At 38.7% G+C, this 15,747-nt stretch overlaps 1 protein-coding gene across 1 annotated transcript in view; it reads right to left on the reverse strand.

Annotated features, from left to right (window-relative positions):
- Positions 1-2,407, reverse strand: part of gabbr2 (gamma-aminobutyric acid (GABA) B receptor, 2) — a gene marked incomplete at its 5' end in the record, with an annotated part of 151,194 nt that extends 148,787 nt beyond the window's left edge. The window contains one exon of the mRNA XM_079485535.1: positions 2,096-2,407. Coding sequence (XP_079341661.1) covers positions 2,096-2,407 — 312 coding nt within the window. The remainder of the gene's footprint in view (positions 1-2,095) is intronic.
- Between the last annotated feature and the right edge of the window lie 13,340 nt (positions 2,408-15,747).

Genomic DNA, 15,747 nt, shown 5'->3' on the forward strand with positions numbered 1-15,747 from the left:
AGTAAACGATGGGCATCCCTGTTGTCTAAATGATCCAAGACCAAACCGGTGACCTTTAGCACAGCTAATGATCTTGAGTTCACTGAAGTTACTGAGGGGGTCCTTATCAGTGCAAATGTTACGTGGGGTTCTCTCTTTAATTTCACTCCAGATCTTTCAAGTGGATCTGTGAAAGGCTAAGCGCTGTGGGCACGGCCGGCAGCACCCAGGCCCGGGCAACGGATGGGTTCTGCCTGCCTGAGGATGTTTTGAGAGGGGATAAAAGGATAAAGAGACACAGCTCTGGGACTGATTACTTACATATGCCCTGGTAAATCCTTGCATGCAAACGCGCTGCTACTAGTGTTTGCTTTGTTTACAATATGTCAGCTATGTGCGTGTTTAAAAAAAACGTGGTGAGAAATATTGTAAAAATCGTAATAACACATCTGTTTTATCAAGGACATCTGCATGCATAGTGCTGTATAGAATTCACCACATAAATATAGGGTTATTTCTTGTCCTTAAATCTGATTGGATGAGAGGCTTTCCATAAATGCTGATATGTGACCAAAGCAGCACTTAGGGCACTTTGTCATTATGTATCATTGCATGCAATAGTAACCCTTGAAAACACCATTATGAAATTTGCAGACTTTTACCCAAATACAAGATCTTGTTTCAAATATATATGTATATATATATATATATATATATATATATATATATCATTGCATTTATTGACCAATGCATAGTGCTGAATTAAAAGTCTATTCTGTAAAAACAACTCTGCTACTGTCAAAACAGCGTGAAATATTACAATTCATCCTATTATGATTGGTGTCAGAGGGAGTAAAGAAAGGTTACTTAAAACCTCCTAAAGCATGACGATGATGGCCAAATCAAGCCATAGTGGAAGACAGAAAGAAGGTCTGTAATAAGAAACAATTGTGTTTAACAAAAGGTCTGTAAATCAATACAAAAATCAATAGACAATCTAGTTGATTAGGCATCACATGACATGGAGTCGCGTATGGTTCTCTTAAACCATGTGTATGACATTTATCATCTGTTTGTAATGATCCAACTTTTACCAAAATGTTAACACTGTGGTAATTTACACTTCCCGTTGATCATTTCACCGACATTCAGATACACGTTTTCCCGCGCTTTCTCATTTCCCTGTTGTCACACTTATGAAAGCAGTGATAAATAGCGATTGATTAACTTTGCGTCTCCCCAGGTTATCGCACCCCCAGAAATAGTGAAAACCCGATGCCTAAAAGCAACTTTCACAGAGTAATTCTCACATTTCCTAAGGCGTTATTGTCACTTAAGAAGGAGGGAAACAATTTGAGGACCGAAATTCAATATACTTTCTTAAAAGAATTACCTGTGGGTTTATCCGCTGTCATTTACAGTCACTTACAGATTATTGAACTATACAGCCCAAAATAATAATATACTTTGTTTTCAGCGCTCATATTAAAATATTTGTTTTGCAGGTGCGCAGGCTTACATCGAGCAATATGAAGGCAGCAAGGACGACGTATTACAAAAGGTTAAATCAATGCCTCCCTGTGTAGCTATTCCGTATGTTGAGAGTAGCCTGTGCTGCTGTGTGATATGCACAGTTTGGACCGAGGACAAGTAACTGTGCTCTTCCTGGAAGACCTTGGGGTCAAACAGATGCATAATTTGGGGTGCACTTTCAAAAAACACTTTCAAAATGAAAAAAGGATATGGACAGATGTGAATTTGCATACCATGTCATATTTTTATAAGGCCTACCTGTTCTTTATACAGCTTATATTTTAGGACGGATAAATAATTAGTTTTCTCAGAGATCAGACAAAAACATAAAGGGCTGCACTTAAGGCAGGAGCGCAGCTCCTCAAGACCATGCAACACCTGTGTTCAACTCATTCTCCATTCAAGGGGGCGGTGATCGTGTTACGTGAAACATGAAATCAACCTGTCCATGCCACATATATATCTAGAACCGGATCCTGTTTTCCACATGAGTGCGTAATAAGCATACCGTAGACTACACATACTGTACAGTGCCACGAAACCGACCCCACTCTGAATGACAAGTAAACGCAAAAGTATTTACCTCCGTGTCGTAGATTTTAGTGATGAGTGAGAAGGAGTACTGTCCGGACTCGCGTATGTGTTGGATGGCCAGCTGAACGGCAGGCTCGATGCCTTGACTGATGCCGCTCATCATCGCCGACTCGTTCATCGGCATCAGGACCATGATGGGCAACTTCTCACCGTCCCTCGTGTACCAGTTGTTGTCCAGGCCATGCCTTGTGTAATCGTGGCAAACCTTCGCCAATACGGGCTGAAATCCCAAAACGGACACGAGTAGGCATCCCGACAGAAGGATCATCTCACATCTGCAGTCCCTCCGGGACGGAGCCATGCTACAACGATCTACCTTCTCACTGTCCGGGCATCGCAATCTTAAGATTCGTCTTGGAAAAAAGGCATTTGATGGTTTAAGCTGCCGTGTATGCGATGGAATGGGTTTGCGGTGTAGCGTGCGCTCGATCTTGACAGTCAAGGATGGTTCAGTGCAGTAATTCCTGCGGACCCGGTTGAGATGCGTAAAACCAGCGGATGCCCAGGCGCGTACGAGGTTATAAGCTGGTTCTCCTTCCGTGTTCCACACCGGTCCTTATCAGATTCTGTCCGATTCAAACCCTCTTTTCTTAATAAACCAAATGCGCCAAACACAACCCGCCGTCACTGCCTTTCTTGCGTTACGCAGAGGTGTGGAGCGCTCTTACCAGTCAGCCGCAATTGCGAACGCAAATTTAACGCACAAATACATTCCAGACCGTTAGAGCGGCATCTATATCCGCAAACTGTTACCGTGTAGATGTCGGTATAGGTGAGGTCGTAGAGGGCGAGCAATCCGAGTGAGGATATCCGTGCGACGTTTCGTCGATAACCCCGAACGACTGCGCTCAGTGATGCTGCTGCTCTGGAGGACGCGGCTGCTCGAGCGCTTCACATCTTTCGCGCGCTCGCCGCGCAGTGCGTGTATGTGTGCGCGTGTGTGCAGGCGCGCGTGACACAGAGAGACAACCTCTACAAAGATTTTCGCGCATGCAACAACCGACTGACAGGCGATGCAGCTGCTGACTCGTAACGTGTTGGATGACCTATAAATACGCCTCCTGTGAGGGAATACGTGAGGTAAATGGCTCACCTGAGCCCCAAAGGTTTAAAACATGTTTTCACGTCTGCGTAAATATAGTTTCATGACACTCGGTTTGAAATCCTTTGGGTTCTTGAGAGGTTCATAGTACAGGGTGACAACACCTCACATTTATGTCGTAATATGTTGAATAGCGGGCCTATTCTTTTAAGAGTGCATCTCTAGTCATTGAAATGCAGCATTACAATGCATTAAACACTGCCACCTAGCTACTAGTGTCCATTGCAAATCAAGTTCACGAATGCTTAGTTATCTGTTGGTATTTGGATTATATATTGGTTTATATATATTTATATATATATATCTGTTCTGCTATGAAAATAATCACAGGCGAAAGATTTGACAGCCAATCATTCATTTTGTGTCTGAACATTCGACGCTGCTGTCCAGGGTGCTGAAATTAAACCGAGTGGGTTTTGCTTACTGTCCACACCTCTTCATATTTTGGCTAAGCTAGATCTGAATTAGCATAAAGTATTGACCATATTATTCGCTTTGATAATGCTGATATGTTATTTTATTCATAAATCTACCATAAAAATGATAGCAAGAGAATAGCATGGCTGTTATATATGCGGAGCATTCTTGTATTATTATTTAATGTGGAGTATTCACGGTATTATATTAAGTTTAAATGGCGGAAATAAAAAGCACAATCATTATGGCATTCCAAAACCGTTTTGAAAGAACCCGTGAAAACATACGGTCTATGAAAAGATTAAAAGACCAGTCAACGTTATTTTTTGTTTTTTCTAAATTTACTATAGGTAGGTGCTTGGGTAAAATGAATAGTTTTACTACTAACAAAAAGTCTCAAATAGAAATATAGTTTCTATTTGCATTTACTTTCCGAAATTAAAACTGGAGGAATAGGTCAAAAGAAATGCTCTGTATTTTGCAGACTTCGAATACTGCCAAGAAAAAATATGAACTTGTAAGCAATACATACATATTTGTTCATGTATTTAGGGGGAGTTTAAAAACGATTTTTTTGTGATAACCTTGATTCTTATCACAGTTTTCGTGTGTCTTGTCATGCTGTCAGTCTTTCACATTGCTCTTGGATGATAACCTTTGTTGAAATTCGACAAACACTGGACTGGTCTCTTATTGTTTTGGGTGGCTGTATTTATAATAAGAGTGGAAGTTTACTGCTGATAAACCAAACTGTAAGATATACAATGTACAATAGTGTCACTAATTATTATTGCTGAAATTCAGAGTACTGTTCGAACATTTTTTGAGCAAAAAAGCTCAAACCATAAAAAATTTGCAGTTTAGTCATAAAATAAGGGCCTCTAGAAGATACCAGGTGCTCTACACCTTAACAATAAGCAGCAGACCCCTAATACAGAACCACTGTTAAATACCAAAAGACTTTACCCATAGTAAGATGTACTGCAAATCAGATTGCTACACAGTCCCAATACAATATGCAGCACATGACCATGGGTGCACTATTGGTAACTGTAAAGACATATTTTATACTATTGTCTTTTTTTAGGCACTGTCTATAGATCCACTGCACAACCTTTGTTGACGTTACTCACGATTTTCTTTGTATTGCTAACTGTTGTGAGATTTCCAAATGAAGAAATAGGTCAAGTTCCCATCTGTTTGCTTTATTCAAGACACCGCCCTCTTTTCTTCTAGAGAGTAAGATGAGAAAATCAGACATATAGTACAAAGGCAGTGGATTAAATACTATACAGGGACACAAGGAACATAAAGTCTTAAGGACAAGCCCATCTGTTGTAGAAAGTTGACATTATTCACCAATGGCATTGCATTAGCCAATTACAAGACAAAGACAACATCATGGCCATATTTTATCCACAAAGATTATGCAATGGAACTGAGAATTTTTTTTTTATAATCTGGTTCTCATTTATTTTGTAATATGTCTCCCTTACTGTTTTTATTCCAAACACAGTCTCCTCATCTCCACCCGCGAAAGAGGGTCCCGTAAAATCCTCTGCAGCCTCCATGAACTTGTCCACATAGACCGCAGAGACCGCAGAAGTGAGGCTGGCGTGATCGCTCAGCGTCCATAGCTGCCTGCTGGTTTCAGTAGTGGCTTGTTTGTTCTGTCCCGGCTTGGTAGAAGAACCCAAGTGCGACCGACAATAATATGTTTCTCTCCACACAAAACCGGTGGCTCTGTCATGATTCTGCCACTAGACTAGAAAATCAAGACAAAGGGAGGCAGAACCATGACAACACATTTTTATTAAATGTTGAGATCACTATGTTGTGTGGTTTTTTAATGACAAATGTAATGCTATCAATGTAAATGCAAGAAAATGCTATTTCTGTCAATAACTATAGGTCTATGTAAAAAGTGCAGTTATAAAGTTTAAGGATAAATGCCACACACAAAGCTAATTTAAAATACTCATATTTTAAATACTTTGCAATGTTAATGAACATGTAATTAATTTAAAATCCACAAAGAACATTTAACAATTATTGTATGGTGTCATTTTATTGTCAATTAAATGTATGAAGTACAATCTATTAATGAGACTGGCACCATTTATGCAAGTGAGTGCAGGGTGCATACAACAGCTTTTTTATTCAGGAGTTGAGTATACGTTTATAAAATATATTAGGGATGAATTTCTGCTAATTTAAGATCTGTCATGAAAACCCACATTAAAGCATGTTTACATCACAAACAGGATTTATTGTTTTAATTAAGTGACCGCCCTAAAAATAGAAATAATCTACCATGATCTTCGCATATAGATATGCTGAACACTGTTACCGGAAATGACTGAGCCGCATCGAGGAGAACGCGGAAGTCTACGTGCAAGTAGTCCTTTCACACATTGATAGAGTATTTTAGAGGCCCCTATTTGTACTAATGTATGTAGTGGTTTTTGATCTCTTTGTGTAAAAAAGATTGAAATTTTAATACTACACAGTATTTAGTATATAACAGGATTGTAATATACATGAACAATTATCCTTTGTTATTCTCTAAATTAATAAAAGTATTTTATGAGTGACAACCTTGTGGTGACATGTCTTTATGATCCCGGTTTCATTCCGGGCCACACTTGATGCAGGTAAACTCATTGCTATCGGCCTGCTTGCCCCACACACGCGTGCACACGCACACACACAGACACACAGTCCTGGCTGACATGTCTCTACTTAATAGAGATTAATGGGACAGCCTGAGGACATTCTTCAATGCAGCACTGACAATGCATTCCTGCTGGATGCATCCTGAATTTTGAATGTCAGATATTCAAAACAGTATAGATTAAAAATGAAGCCTTATAAAGTAACCATTCCAAGCTCTCTTGGGGACTAGCCATTTATTAAGGAAATTATATCATAAAGTGTTATCAAATTACGCATGAGTGATAATCAGTTTTTATTCCCGTAAGACAAATATTCATTACAACGTGCAATTTATTGCACGTCATTTCTGCAGGAAAACACAGACTCGTGAAGAGCAAGGATCAGGAAAATGTAAAGTTTTCAATTATATTTTTTCTTGATTATATTACAAGAATGTGTAGGAGGTATCCAGAAGGTATTCAGATGATTTTGTCTTCCACAACGAAGCACCCAAAATGGACCCCTAATATACCTGTTTACATTGAAATGATGAACACAAAGTTGATATATTGAGTCCAATACAAAAAATTGGGATTTCACAGATTTGTTTTCAATGTAATTCTTATATCGAAATTTAGGTTGATGGTCTGTTCTAGTGCTCAATACATTTTAACTCAGGCTCAAATTTCAAAGATCTTTTCAGCCTGAAACCTTTTTTCTGTGATTCCAATGGAAAGAAAACTTCTCAGGGGAGGGTCCCTCAAGTCTCTCACTAAAATTGGAAATGAAATTGCAGCGATTAACTTCTTTTGGTCTTGTAGCTTTTAGACACTACAGCTTTTGAGCAGGCAGGTGTGCAACAGAGAATGTTTTTCCATATTTTCAAGAAATAAATGATTGTAAACACGGTTAAAGCTACGGTTGAATAATTTAAGAGCTTATGAAATTAAACTACCAGAGCAAGTCGATTCTTTGACATAAACACCTTCATCTAAGGATGTGTGTTGTATGGTGGTCTAACGAAATTGGGTTGAGGGTAGAGGTTATTGTGCATTTCCAAAAGCAACCAGGTGAAATTGGTTTTATTCGTTTCTGGTTTGTGTATAAAGCTGGAAAAGCTTTTGTTATTTTTTTAGAATGACTGAGTCATTCTCAGCCCATGTGCCGCAGTATGTATAAAATACACATTAAACAAGGAGGTGAAATGAAAGCAGTGTTACAAATTCCATAAAACACATCAATTGACGTCCACAGATTTAACGCAGGCAAATCTAATGGACATGAAATGGAATGGAAAATGTATAAATGTGCAGTTTGATGCTCGATCACAGTTCTTTATATTTATTATCTGAACAAACTGACCAAAGCAGTTTATGTGTCTGAAGTCTGAATAAAGACTATGATTAATGTGAAGCCTTTAATAGATTATAAAATGAGAAATTAACTCCGTATTATCTCAATATACAATGGTAGTATGTCAGGAAATTGCATGTGTATGTAGCTAAACTATTGACGGTATAACGGTATTTTATTACAGACTTTAACTTTTTAATTAAGAGGCAATATTTGCTCCCTAGATGTAATAAAAAAAATCTAACTATGTATTTAATAATAAGATTAATGCATTTAAATTGAAATAGATTTGACAATAAAGTGTCACCTTCTTTTCTTCATTTATGACCTTAAAAGTACAGTTCACCCCGAAAGAAAGTTCTTTCATCATTTACTCTTGTCGTTTCAAACATGTGTGATTTTCCATCATCTGCAGAAGCAAAAGATGATATTTTGAAGACTACCTAACCAAACAACGCCGGTCCCAAAGGACTTCCATTGTATGGACGCAAATGAAAAGTCTTCTTTTGTGTCACATAGAATAAAGAGTCATATACAGGTTTTTGAGGGTGAATACATTATGACGGAATAATTATTTTATTGGCAGTCGTATATTAAAGCAATCCACGCCTTACTCAAAATAATGATACTTGTTGACTTATGTTTGACTTTGACGTTCTTTTTTTCTAATTGTTCTCGAGATTAAGGATTAAATTGTTGAACAAAACATCACACTATACCACACAAATCAGAAATAAGGTAGTATAGTATAAGGTAGGTTTTTATATGGCCGTGCCTTCACACACTCCCCATTTATTTCTACAATTTCAGGGTAACAACGTCCTGAATGAATGATTTTGTTATAATAACCTCTCACAGCACAGCATTTTCTTAACATAATAACACTGCTGTCAACTACCAGGACTGCTACGGCAGTGCAAAACAATTCACAACGTCTGTCATATTTTACGACCATTGACAATGTGATTGCAGTTCAGTCCATCTATATATCATCCCTTTGGCTCTTTTATCAAACATAAAATACCCCTACCCCCTCCCGCATTTACTTTCTCCCTCTACAGTCTCTTTTGCTTGTCGAAGTGAGATGGACTGCCTCCTGAGGCCTGCTTCCCCACTGACTGTACAGTAATAGCCCCCAACAAACAACATGATCAATAGGGTTAAGTGTCTGTGGAGAGTGCCAGTAGAGTCCAACTGCATCTCACATCCATCACCTGCAAGGTTCGACATAACTACGAGACTTCCACCACTCCGTGTCCTCACCGTGTCCTCACCGTGAGCACAATCCTGCCCAAACTTAACACTTCAAGATGCACTCACAGTCAACTCATTTTCCCAGCATCTCATGCGCAGAGGGAGCAGGCGAGGGATTTAAATGGGTCTGGATGCTGTTTCAGCATACTGGGCTTTCGACCTGTGTGTTTGAGCAAACAGATGCTCTGTTCATCAGAGAATGTGCTGAGGGCGTGCCCTGCTTCATAAGGCTTAAAAAGATGCTCTTTGCTAACCCTGCGACTATTACAGATATTGTCTCTCTTTCTCCCTTCTAGTATAAAAAAGGAAGCGCCAGATTTGGCAAGAACAAATAAGCGTTAAAACACTAATATCAAATAGGTGTAGCTCATGATGCGCCATAACTGGATGAACAAGCATCAATGAGAATAGAGAAACACACAGTTGGGAGGATATTTAGTGAATTTATTTAAATTGCAAACCTTTCCACTTTTAATGCTATCACATGGCTTCAGACATGCATGCTTCAAGCATTTACGGCACAAGTTGCATGTAACGCTTTGGTTTCAACACGCAGAATTACAAATCTGAGTTGGCTTGTCATGTGACTGACCGCAAGTTTCCTGAAATGCTTTACCGACATTCCAGGTCTCTTCACATGACATGTCAGAGTGAACCCTGTGGTTTTCAGTCACTCAGGGTGACAGTCGGTTCTGGACAATTAACCTTGCATTCAACCGGTCCACACCACACAGCTCTCTGTCAGCTCTGCAAGCATCAGGTCATCCCCTTAAGTGTTCTTCTTTCTCTGCCTGCTCAAACCATCTCCATCTTCACATCTGCCTTTCCCGGTATTCAGAATCATATCATTGCTAGCTCGGAGGGAAAACATCTACAACGGCTTGAAACAAAAGGAGCCGAAATCCCCGGAGGGTCGTGACCACACCATCAGAGACACTGAATTCATATTGCATGAGTATGAAATTATAATAGCGTGATTTGCTGTTCTGTTGCTTTCATTGTGAGCATAGCGCTCTGGCCATGTCTGCTAGAAGTATCCGTCATTTTTAGGGTTGTTTAAAGTCAACATAATATCTGAATTGGATCTTAAGACACGGGTGGTCGTATTATGGATGATTGTGCAGCGCATGCTTCGACTGAAGAAAAAGGTTTGTCTTTTTAATCTGTCAATCTGTCAAATGGAACAAACTGCTTCCCAAATGAATTCATCTTATTTATTGCATCACATCACCTAGGCCACATAGACACACAAGCCACGTCAGCAGAAAAACAATGCTTCACTAGCAAATACATAAACCTTTGCTACCAGCACTGTTTGTTAACCGACCGATGAACGAAAAGGAGGGCATGTTTAGAAAATAAAGCAATAGTTTACCCCAAAATAATAATAATCATAGTTTTCTGACCTTGATGCAGGTTATTATAGTTTACTAAACTATAAGTGGTTTACATGACAGAGATTAGAAGTCAGGGCTAAGCCTTAGATACATTTAGGGACATTTAAGTAGCTTTTACAAACATGCCTTAAAAAATATATTACTTTCATTCTGAGACAAAACCAGCACTGATCTATTTTTAGACATGTCAGCACAAGCTGTTTTCAGTTATTTTAGTGTAAGACTAGTCCTTATCTCTAGAAACCACCCCTTATAGTTTACTATAAATAGCCAACTATTACAGTTTAGTAAAACTAAAAACTACAAAAAATAGAGTGTTATCAAAATATATATTTAAAAATATGATGCCTTAGGAACAAAATTGATTAACTGAAAATAAATACAAATTAAACAAACTAAACCTGAAATAATAATAAATAAAATCGTAACATAAAAACAACAAAATTATGAAAGTCGATAACAAAATTTATAATATTAAATATAAATTTAAAGTACAAGCTAATTAAAAATATTAGTAAAACTGCAATACTAAACCCAAACCATAATAATTTTGCCCTGATGCCCACTATAGCAGATATCCACTCTTAAACAAACACAAATTAAATCAACATTTTGATAAATCAAAATACATTAAAATGCCATCCTGTTACTGTATATGGTACTCAAAATAATGAAGCCCAAACAGCAAATACATCTTCAATGGGTTAAGAAATGTCTTCTCAAGTGTATACAGTATTTCAGATTCTCAAAATCAATTTGGTGATGCTAGTGGCACCAAAACGACACCCTTCACTCTTAAATAACAAAAGTTGACCTCCATGCTACAGCCAAACACGATTGTGTGTTCACATCACAGGCAGATTTACCTTCTTCCATCTTCTGCAAACATGGCTCTGTTGAAACAAGCTACGTGCGGAATCAACAAAGGACATGATACTGGATCACAGTGTGGGGAGGCAGGTAAATAACTCGTAAGCTTTTGGTAAATCGCTGCTTGTTCAGAACAGCACAATCAACATCAGAAGCCAGCCCTTGGCGAGCATTACCTTCATTCTGTGGATAAGAGCAGATATTATGTGCCATCGCCTGGTCCCTTCGAGAGCACGGTCTACTATATCTGATTGTGGGTTCACATTAATGCCCTAGTTCCACTATATTGGGTTTACCTTAGTCAGCCAGCAGCATCGGTGGGTGGATTTGGCTGCAGCTCTATATGTTCCTATATTTAGATCTACGCATTAGTGTATTCTGCTCTCTCCTGGAGCTTGTTTCCATGACTTGCTGCTCGGGGCCCAGTCGTGCACATGCACTTTCACTCTCCTTACAGTGGAACTTTGCTCCAGGACATCAAACCGACATTAATTATGGAATAAGTGAAATCCGTTGAGAAGGAATGTTTGCTCCAGGAAGCCTAAAAGGGCAACTATGTTTTAAGGGGTCGGAATGATATTGCACAGACAAAGGAGATTAATGACAATGTGAAACACTTAGCACTGTTAGATGGTATGGATCAGTGATGGAGTCCTGATGTGTTTGCTGTCTTCTCGTCTATCTGAGCGAGGCAGGGCAGACACAGCCAGACAGTGCATTAGGAACTCCTTTTTGAGAAACACTAGAAGCACTAATGCCACGAAAAACGTGTAGACCTCCAACTCGTGCACCCTAGTGGTAAGATCATGTGGTGGTGGGATCATGACCCAAAAATAATAAAATATTTGATCACAAGCAGTACTTGCTTATACTGTAAAAAGAATTATTAATAATAATAACAATATATTATTATTCATATTCATATTTATACTTTTGTATTATCGTTAGTATTATTATTGCTGTTTTTGTAAGTAGTAATAGGCATAGTTAAGTTGTTATTACTATGAATTAACATTTAATAATAATAATTAGCAGTAGTATTGGTAGAATGCAATATTATTATTAGTATGTATTCATTTATTACTATTGTTATTATTATTGTTGTTGTTGTTTTATTTGAACAACATGTGGTTTGTGTAGTAGTTGTTTATAATTACACTGCTGATGTTTTTCAGAATTCAAAGGGTTTTGAAGGTCAGTTTGTGTAAAGGTTGCCTTGTTAAGACATTTAATTTTTTTCTAATTTGCTTGTCAGAAAATAAACAAGATTAAATCTTGCAGAATATGAATGAAAATTGGTCATTCATTAATATTTAACGATCCGGCCACAAAAAGCATTATTGGTCAGAGGCAAACCACACACAGAGAGATTGTGAGGGAGTAATTAGCTTGTCTTTTACCTGAGCCAAGATTTATACAGAAAAAACAACATGTCAAATACCCTAATAATACACAGACCCATCTATGCAAATTTGCTCATTTACATTCATTCTCCTGTCACCCACACACACACAAACGTAAGCCTGTTTCTTGCAAATCCTTCCATCTCCCCGCATGCCGCCCCATCATCCCATTAAGAGTCCAAGACACGCATCACGTGACCGGGGCAATCGATAATGATGCAGACTTCTCTTATTAGCAGAAGGTACCCAACCGCCAGCCAACCTGCCACAATCCTTCTCACCTCATCATAGATACAGTAACGCACACATTGCTTTCTGATGCACGAGCTCAGAAGCCTACAGTGATAAAGAAAAACTTGACAGATGGGGTCTGGTATTCACAGGCCTTAGATCTGCGAATTACAGAATGTGGTGGTTGGCACTCTGAGTTTATTCAGAAGGATGAATTATGCAGCTATTTAAGGAAAGGGTATTGCATTTAAAACCCTTTTAAGAATGTTTTGGTCCTAGGGATGCTTGTGGTAAAACGTAATTCATATAGAATAATGAAGTTACAATAGATACATTTTGTACGTATGACAGAATAAATAAAAAGGCTGATTTGCATGGTATAACAGCCTCAAATACAGACTCACACTTTAAAAAATATGTCAAAATAGGGCACGTTGTAACATATTAATGTAAAGGAGTTTTCAGTATTGTATTACTTTACAGCTGCTTCGCATGTATTTCAAATTTTTGCATTATGTTTTAGTTAAATCAAAATGATTAAAAATACAAAATCACCAGTAAAGTTTTCTTTCATTTCCTTTGTGGCAACTGGCAACATACAGTGGGTCTAAAAAATTAAGAAGGCTGCATTTAAAAAAATTACAAGTGGTTTAATGCCCAGGAACACACAGTAGACCATTGGCCATATAAGCAGATCAATTCATTAAATTCCTATTTTCTTTTTAAATCTGTATTTTTTTCTTTTTATGAATGCAAGTTGGTATAGTTCTGTTTGCAGTTTGAATTGCAGTTTCATTTCTTCTATTTCAGTTTTATTATTTCAAGGCGGTTATCCAAACTAAACCCCTTCAGTGAGATACAAGACCCTCCGCTTTAATTCAAAGAACCCAGCTGTATCTACTGACCAGATTATAAAAGAGCTCTTTGCTATTAAGCAATAATCACCTAGCATGCAAACACCCAGGATACCCTAGCAACCACCTAGCAACAACCCGGGACACCCTTCTAACCTCAACGTCCTGACAAAAACTGCATCGTGTTGGTGAGATTTATAAAGTAAAAAATCATCTACAGTTAAGCCTCTGATACTCAACAACATGGAAAGATTTCTAATAGTGTGTCAAGCATATGGTGATGTCCCATACGGAGAGAAGATTGCTTTGGAAAGTCTGCAGTGTGAAATTGTCACCCCTTAAAGCTGGTGCGGACTCACAATGGGCACCACAGGAACACGCACCCTCACCACCTGCAAAACAACAGTGGGGGAACCAGCAACCCTGAGCAATTAGCATACAACCACTGTCTATATGAACTTCATCCCGCTCGGCTGACAGATGTGAATGTTCCGGAGTCCCGGTGCTGGGCCTCATCGATTGCCTCTTTGAAAAGGTCGGTATCTTGGCACGACACCGGCACCCCCCGTACAATCCCTTCACAGCTCGTTCACCCACCGCGGAGATGGCGGACCAATCGATTGCATCAGGAAACTGTCCACTTAGAAAGAAACAGGACACCTGTAGCAAATACGTAGTGCGCATGCAAATCTCTCTTCATTCTCTACCCAGGAATTTGCTGAAACTTTGGCATTCTCAAAACAGAGAATATATGTAATCTATGGGATCCGACAACAAAGCGATTGTACTCCTGACAGAAAAATAGATGAGGCGACGGCCGCGATGCCACCAAGCCTGTCAGGAGTGGATGTCTTCAAATCATTTCGGGTTGCTGTCATGTGCGAGCTATGAGTGACACACGGATTCTTTGTAAAGCAGCTTTCAAAGTACTTGAGGTTCAGTCTCCCACCAGAAAATAAAAACTGTCAGAGGACACTCCTCTTTCTTGCCTGACATCTTTCATCTCAAATATCTTGCTAGTTGCAAAGTGTCTCTCTAACAAAACACATCCAAAAGACGTGAAGGATGTCAATTAAGCTACTTAAACCATACCATGTTATAAATGGTGTGGGAATGGACGGCTGGACATCTGTCCATTCCCACATTATTTACAACCCTGGATGCTTTATTTAGACTGATAGAGATGAGAGAGAAGAGCTTGGAAGTGGAAATCAACACGAGTGAAAGTTACGATTCAGACTGACTATAAGTGTGAAAATCTGCATGAGTAAAAATATCACAATTATATTTTATACAAAGAGGAATCGGAAGTCTCGAATGGACGGACATCAGCCACAATGCAGTGCTGTTTTACATGTGTCAAGTGGGTTTTCCCCCCGTGGAATGAAACACGCTTGTTTTGACAGGGAATGCCAGGGACATTAGTTTTGGGCTGAAAAGACGGGCAGATTGCTAACTTTACCGTGCAAGTATAAGATGTGTTCTGACTGTGCTCATCATCTTGCTAAAGAATGAATCTACTGCTCGGATGGATTGCAAATAAAAATATACTGTACAGATTGGCACATTTCCAATGAGCATACAGGTACCCTTCTCCCTTCTAAGGTCTGAGCCCTTGAAGTGAGATTGTAGGGCATTCAAATCTTGTGTACGTGTTCTGAACTTCCTTCCAAATATTGCATGTGCAAGCAGATTCTATTGATTTATTTAGCAATTTTTTCTTGAGAGAGATTTTGTTTTAAGTTTTAAGAGTGGCGTAACCAAAACAGAACCACCGGTATAAAGAAACACATTTGCTACAATTAAACAAGTTATACAGATTTCACTACACAACAGATTAGCTCATCTTTTCACCCACTTCAATAATATTTTTATCACTGTCAAAAACATTGGCCGTTCTCAATAAGCCTTCTTCAGCGTTCTTCATTGAATGCAGACTTGCACGTACCGCACACGCTTGAAGTCCCAAAAGTAATTGAAGCTGCATTGCAAAAGAAAATGGCCATTGTTTTAATCTTAAGTAATTGTCTCTGAATCAGATTTTGATGAAGACTCACAAATTGCATTCTGGATCTGAATAATCCAAACTGTAAAGATGCAACACG

This window comes from Barbatula barbatula, assembly GCF_947034865.1.
Source record: "Barbatula barbatula genome assembly, chromosome: 21".
NCBI lineage: Eukaryota > Metazoa > Chordata > Actinopteri > Cypriniformes > Nemacheilidae > Barbatula > Barbatula barbatula.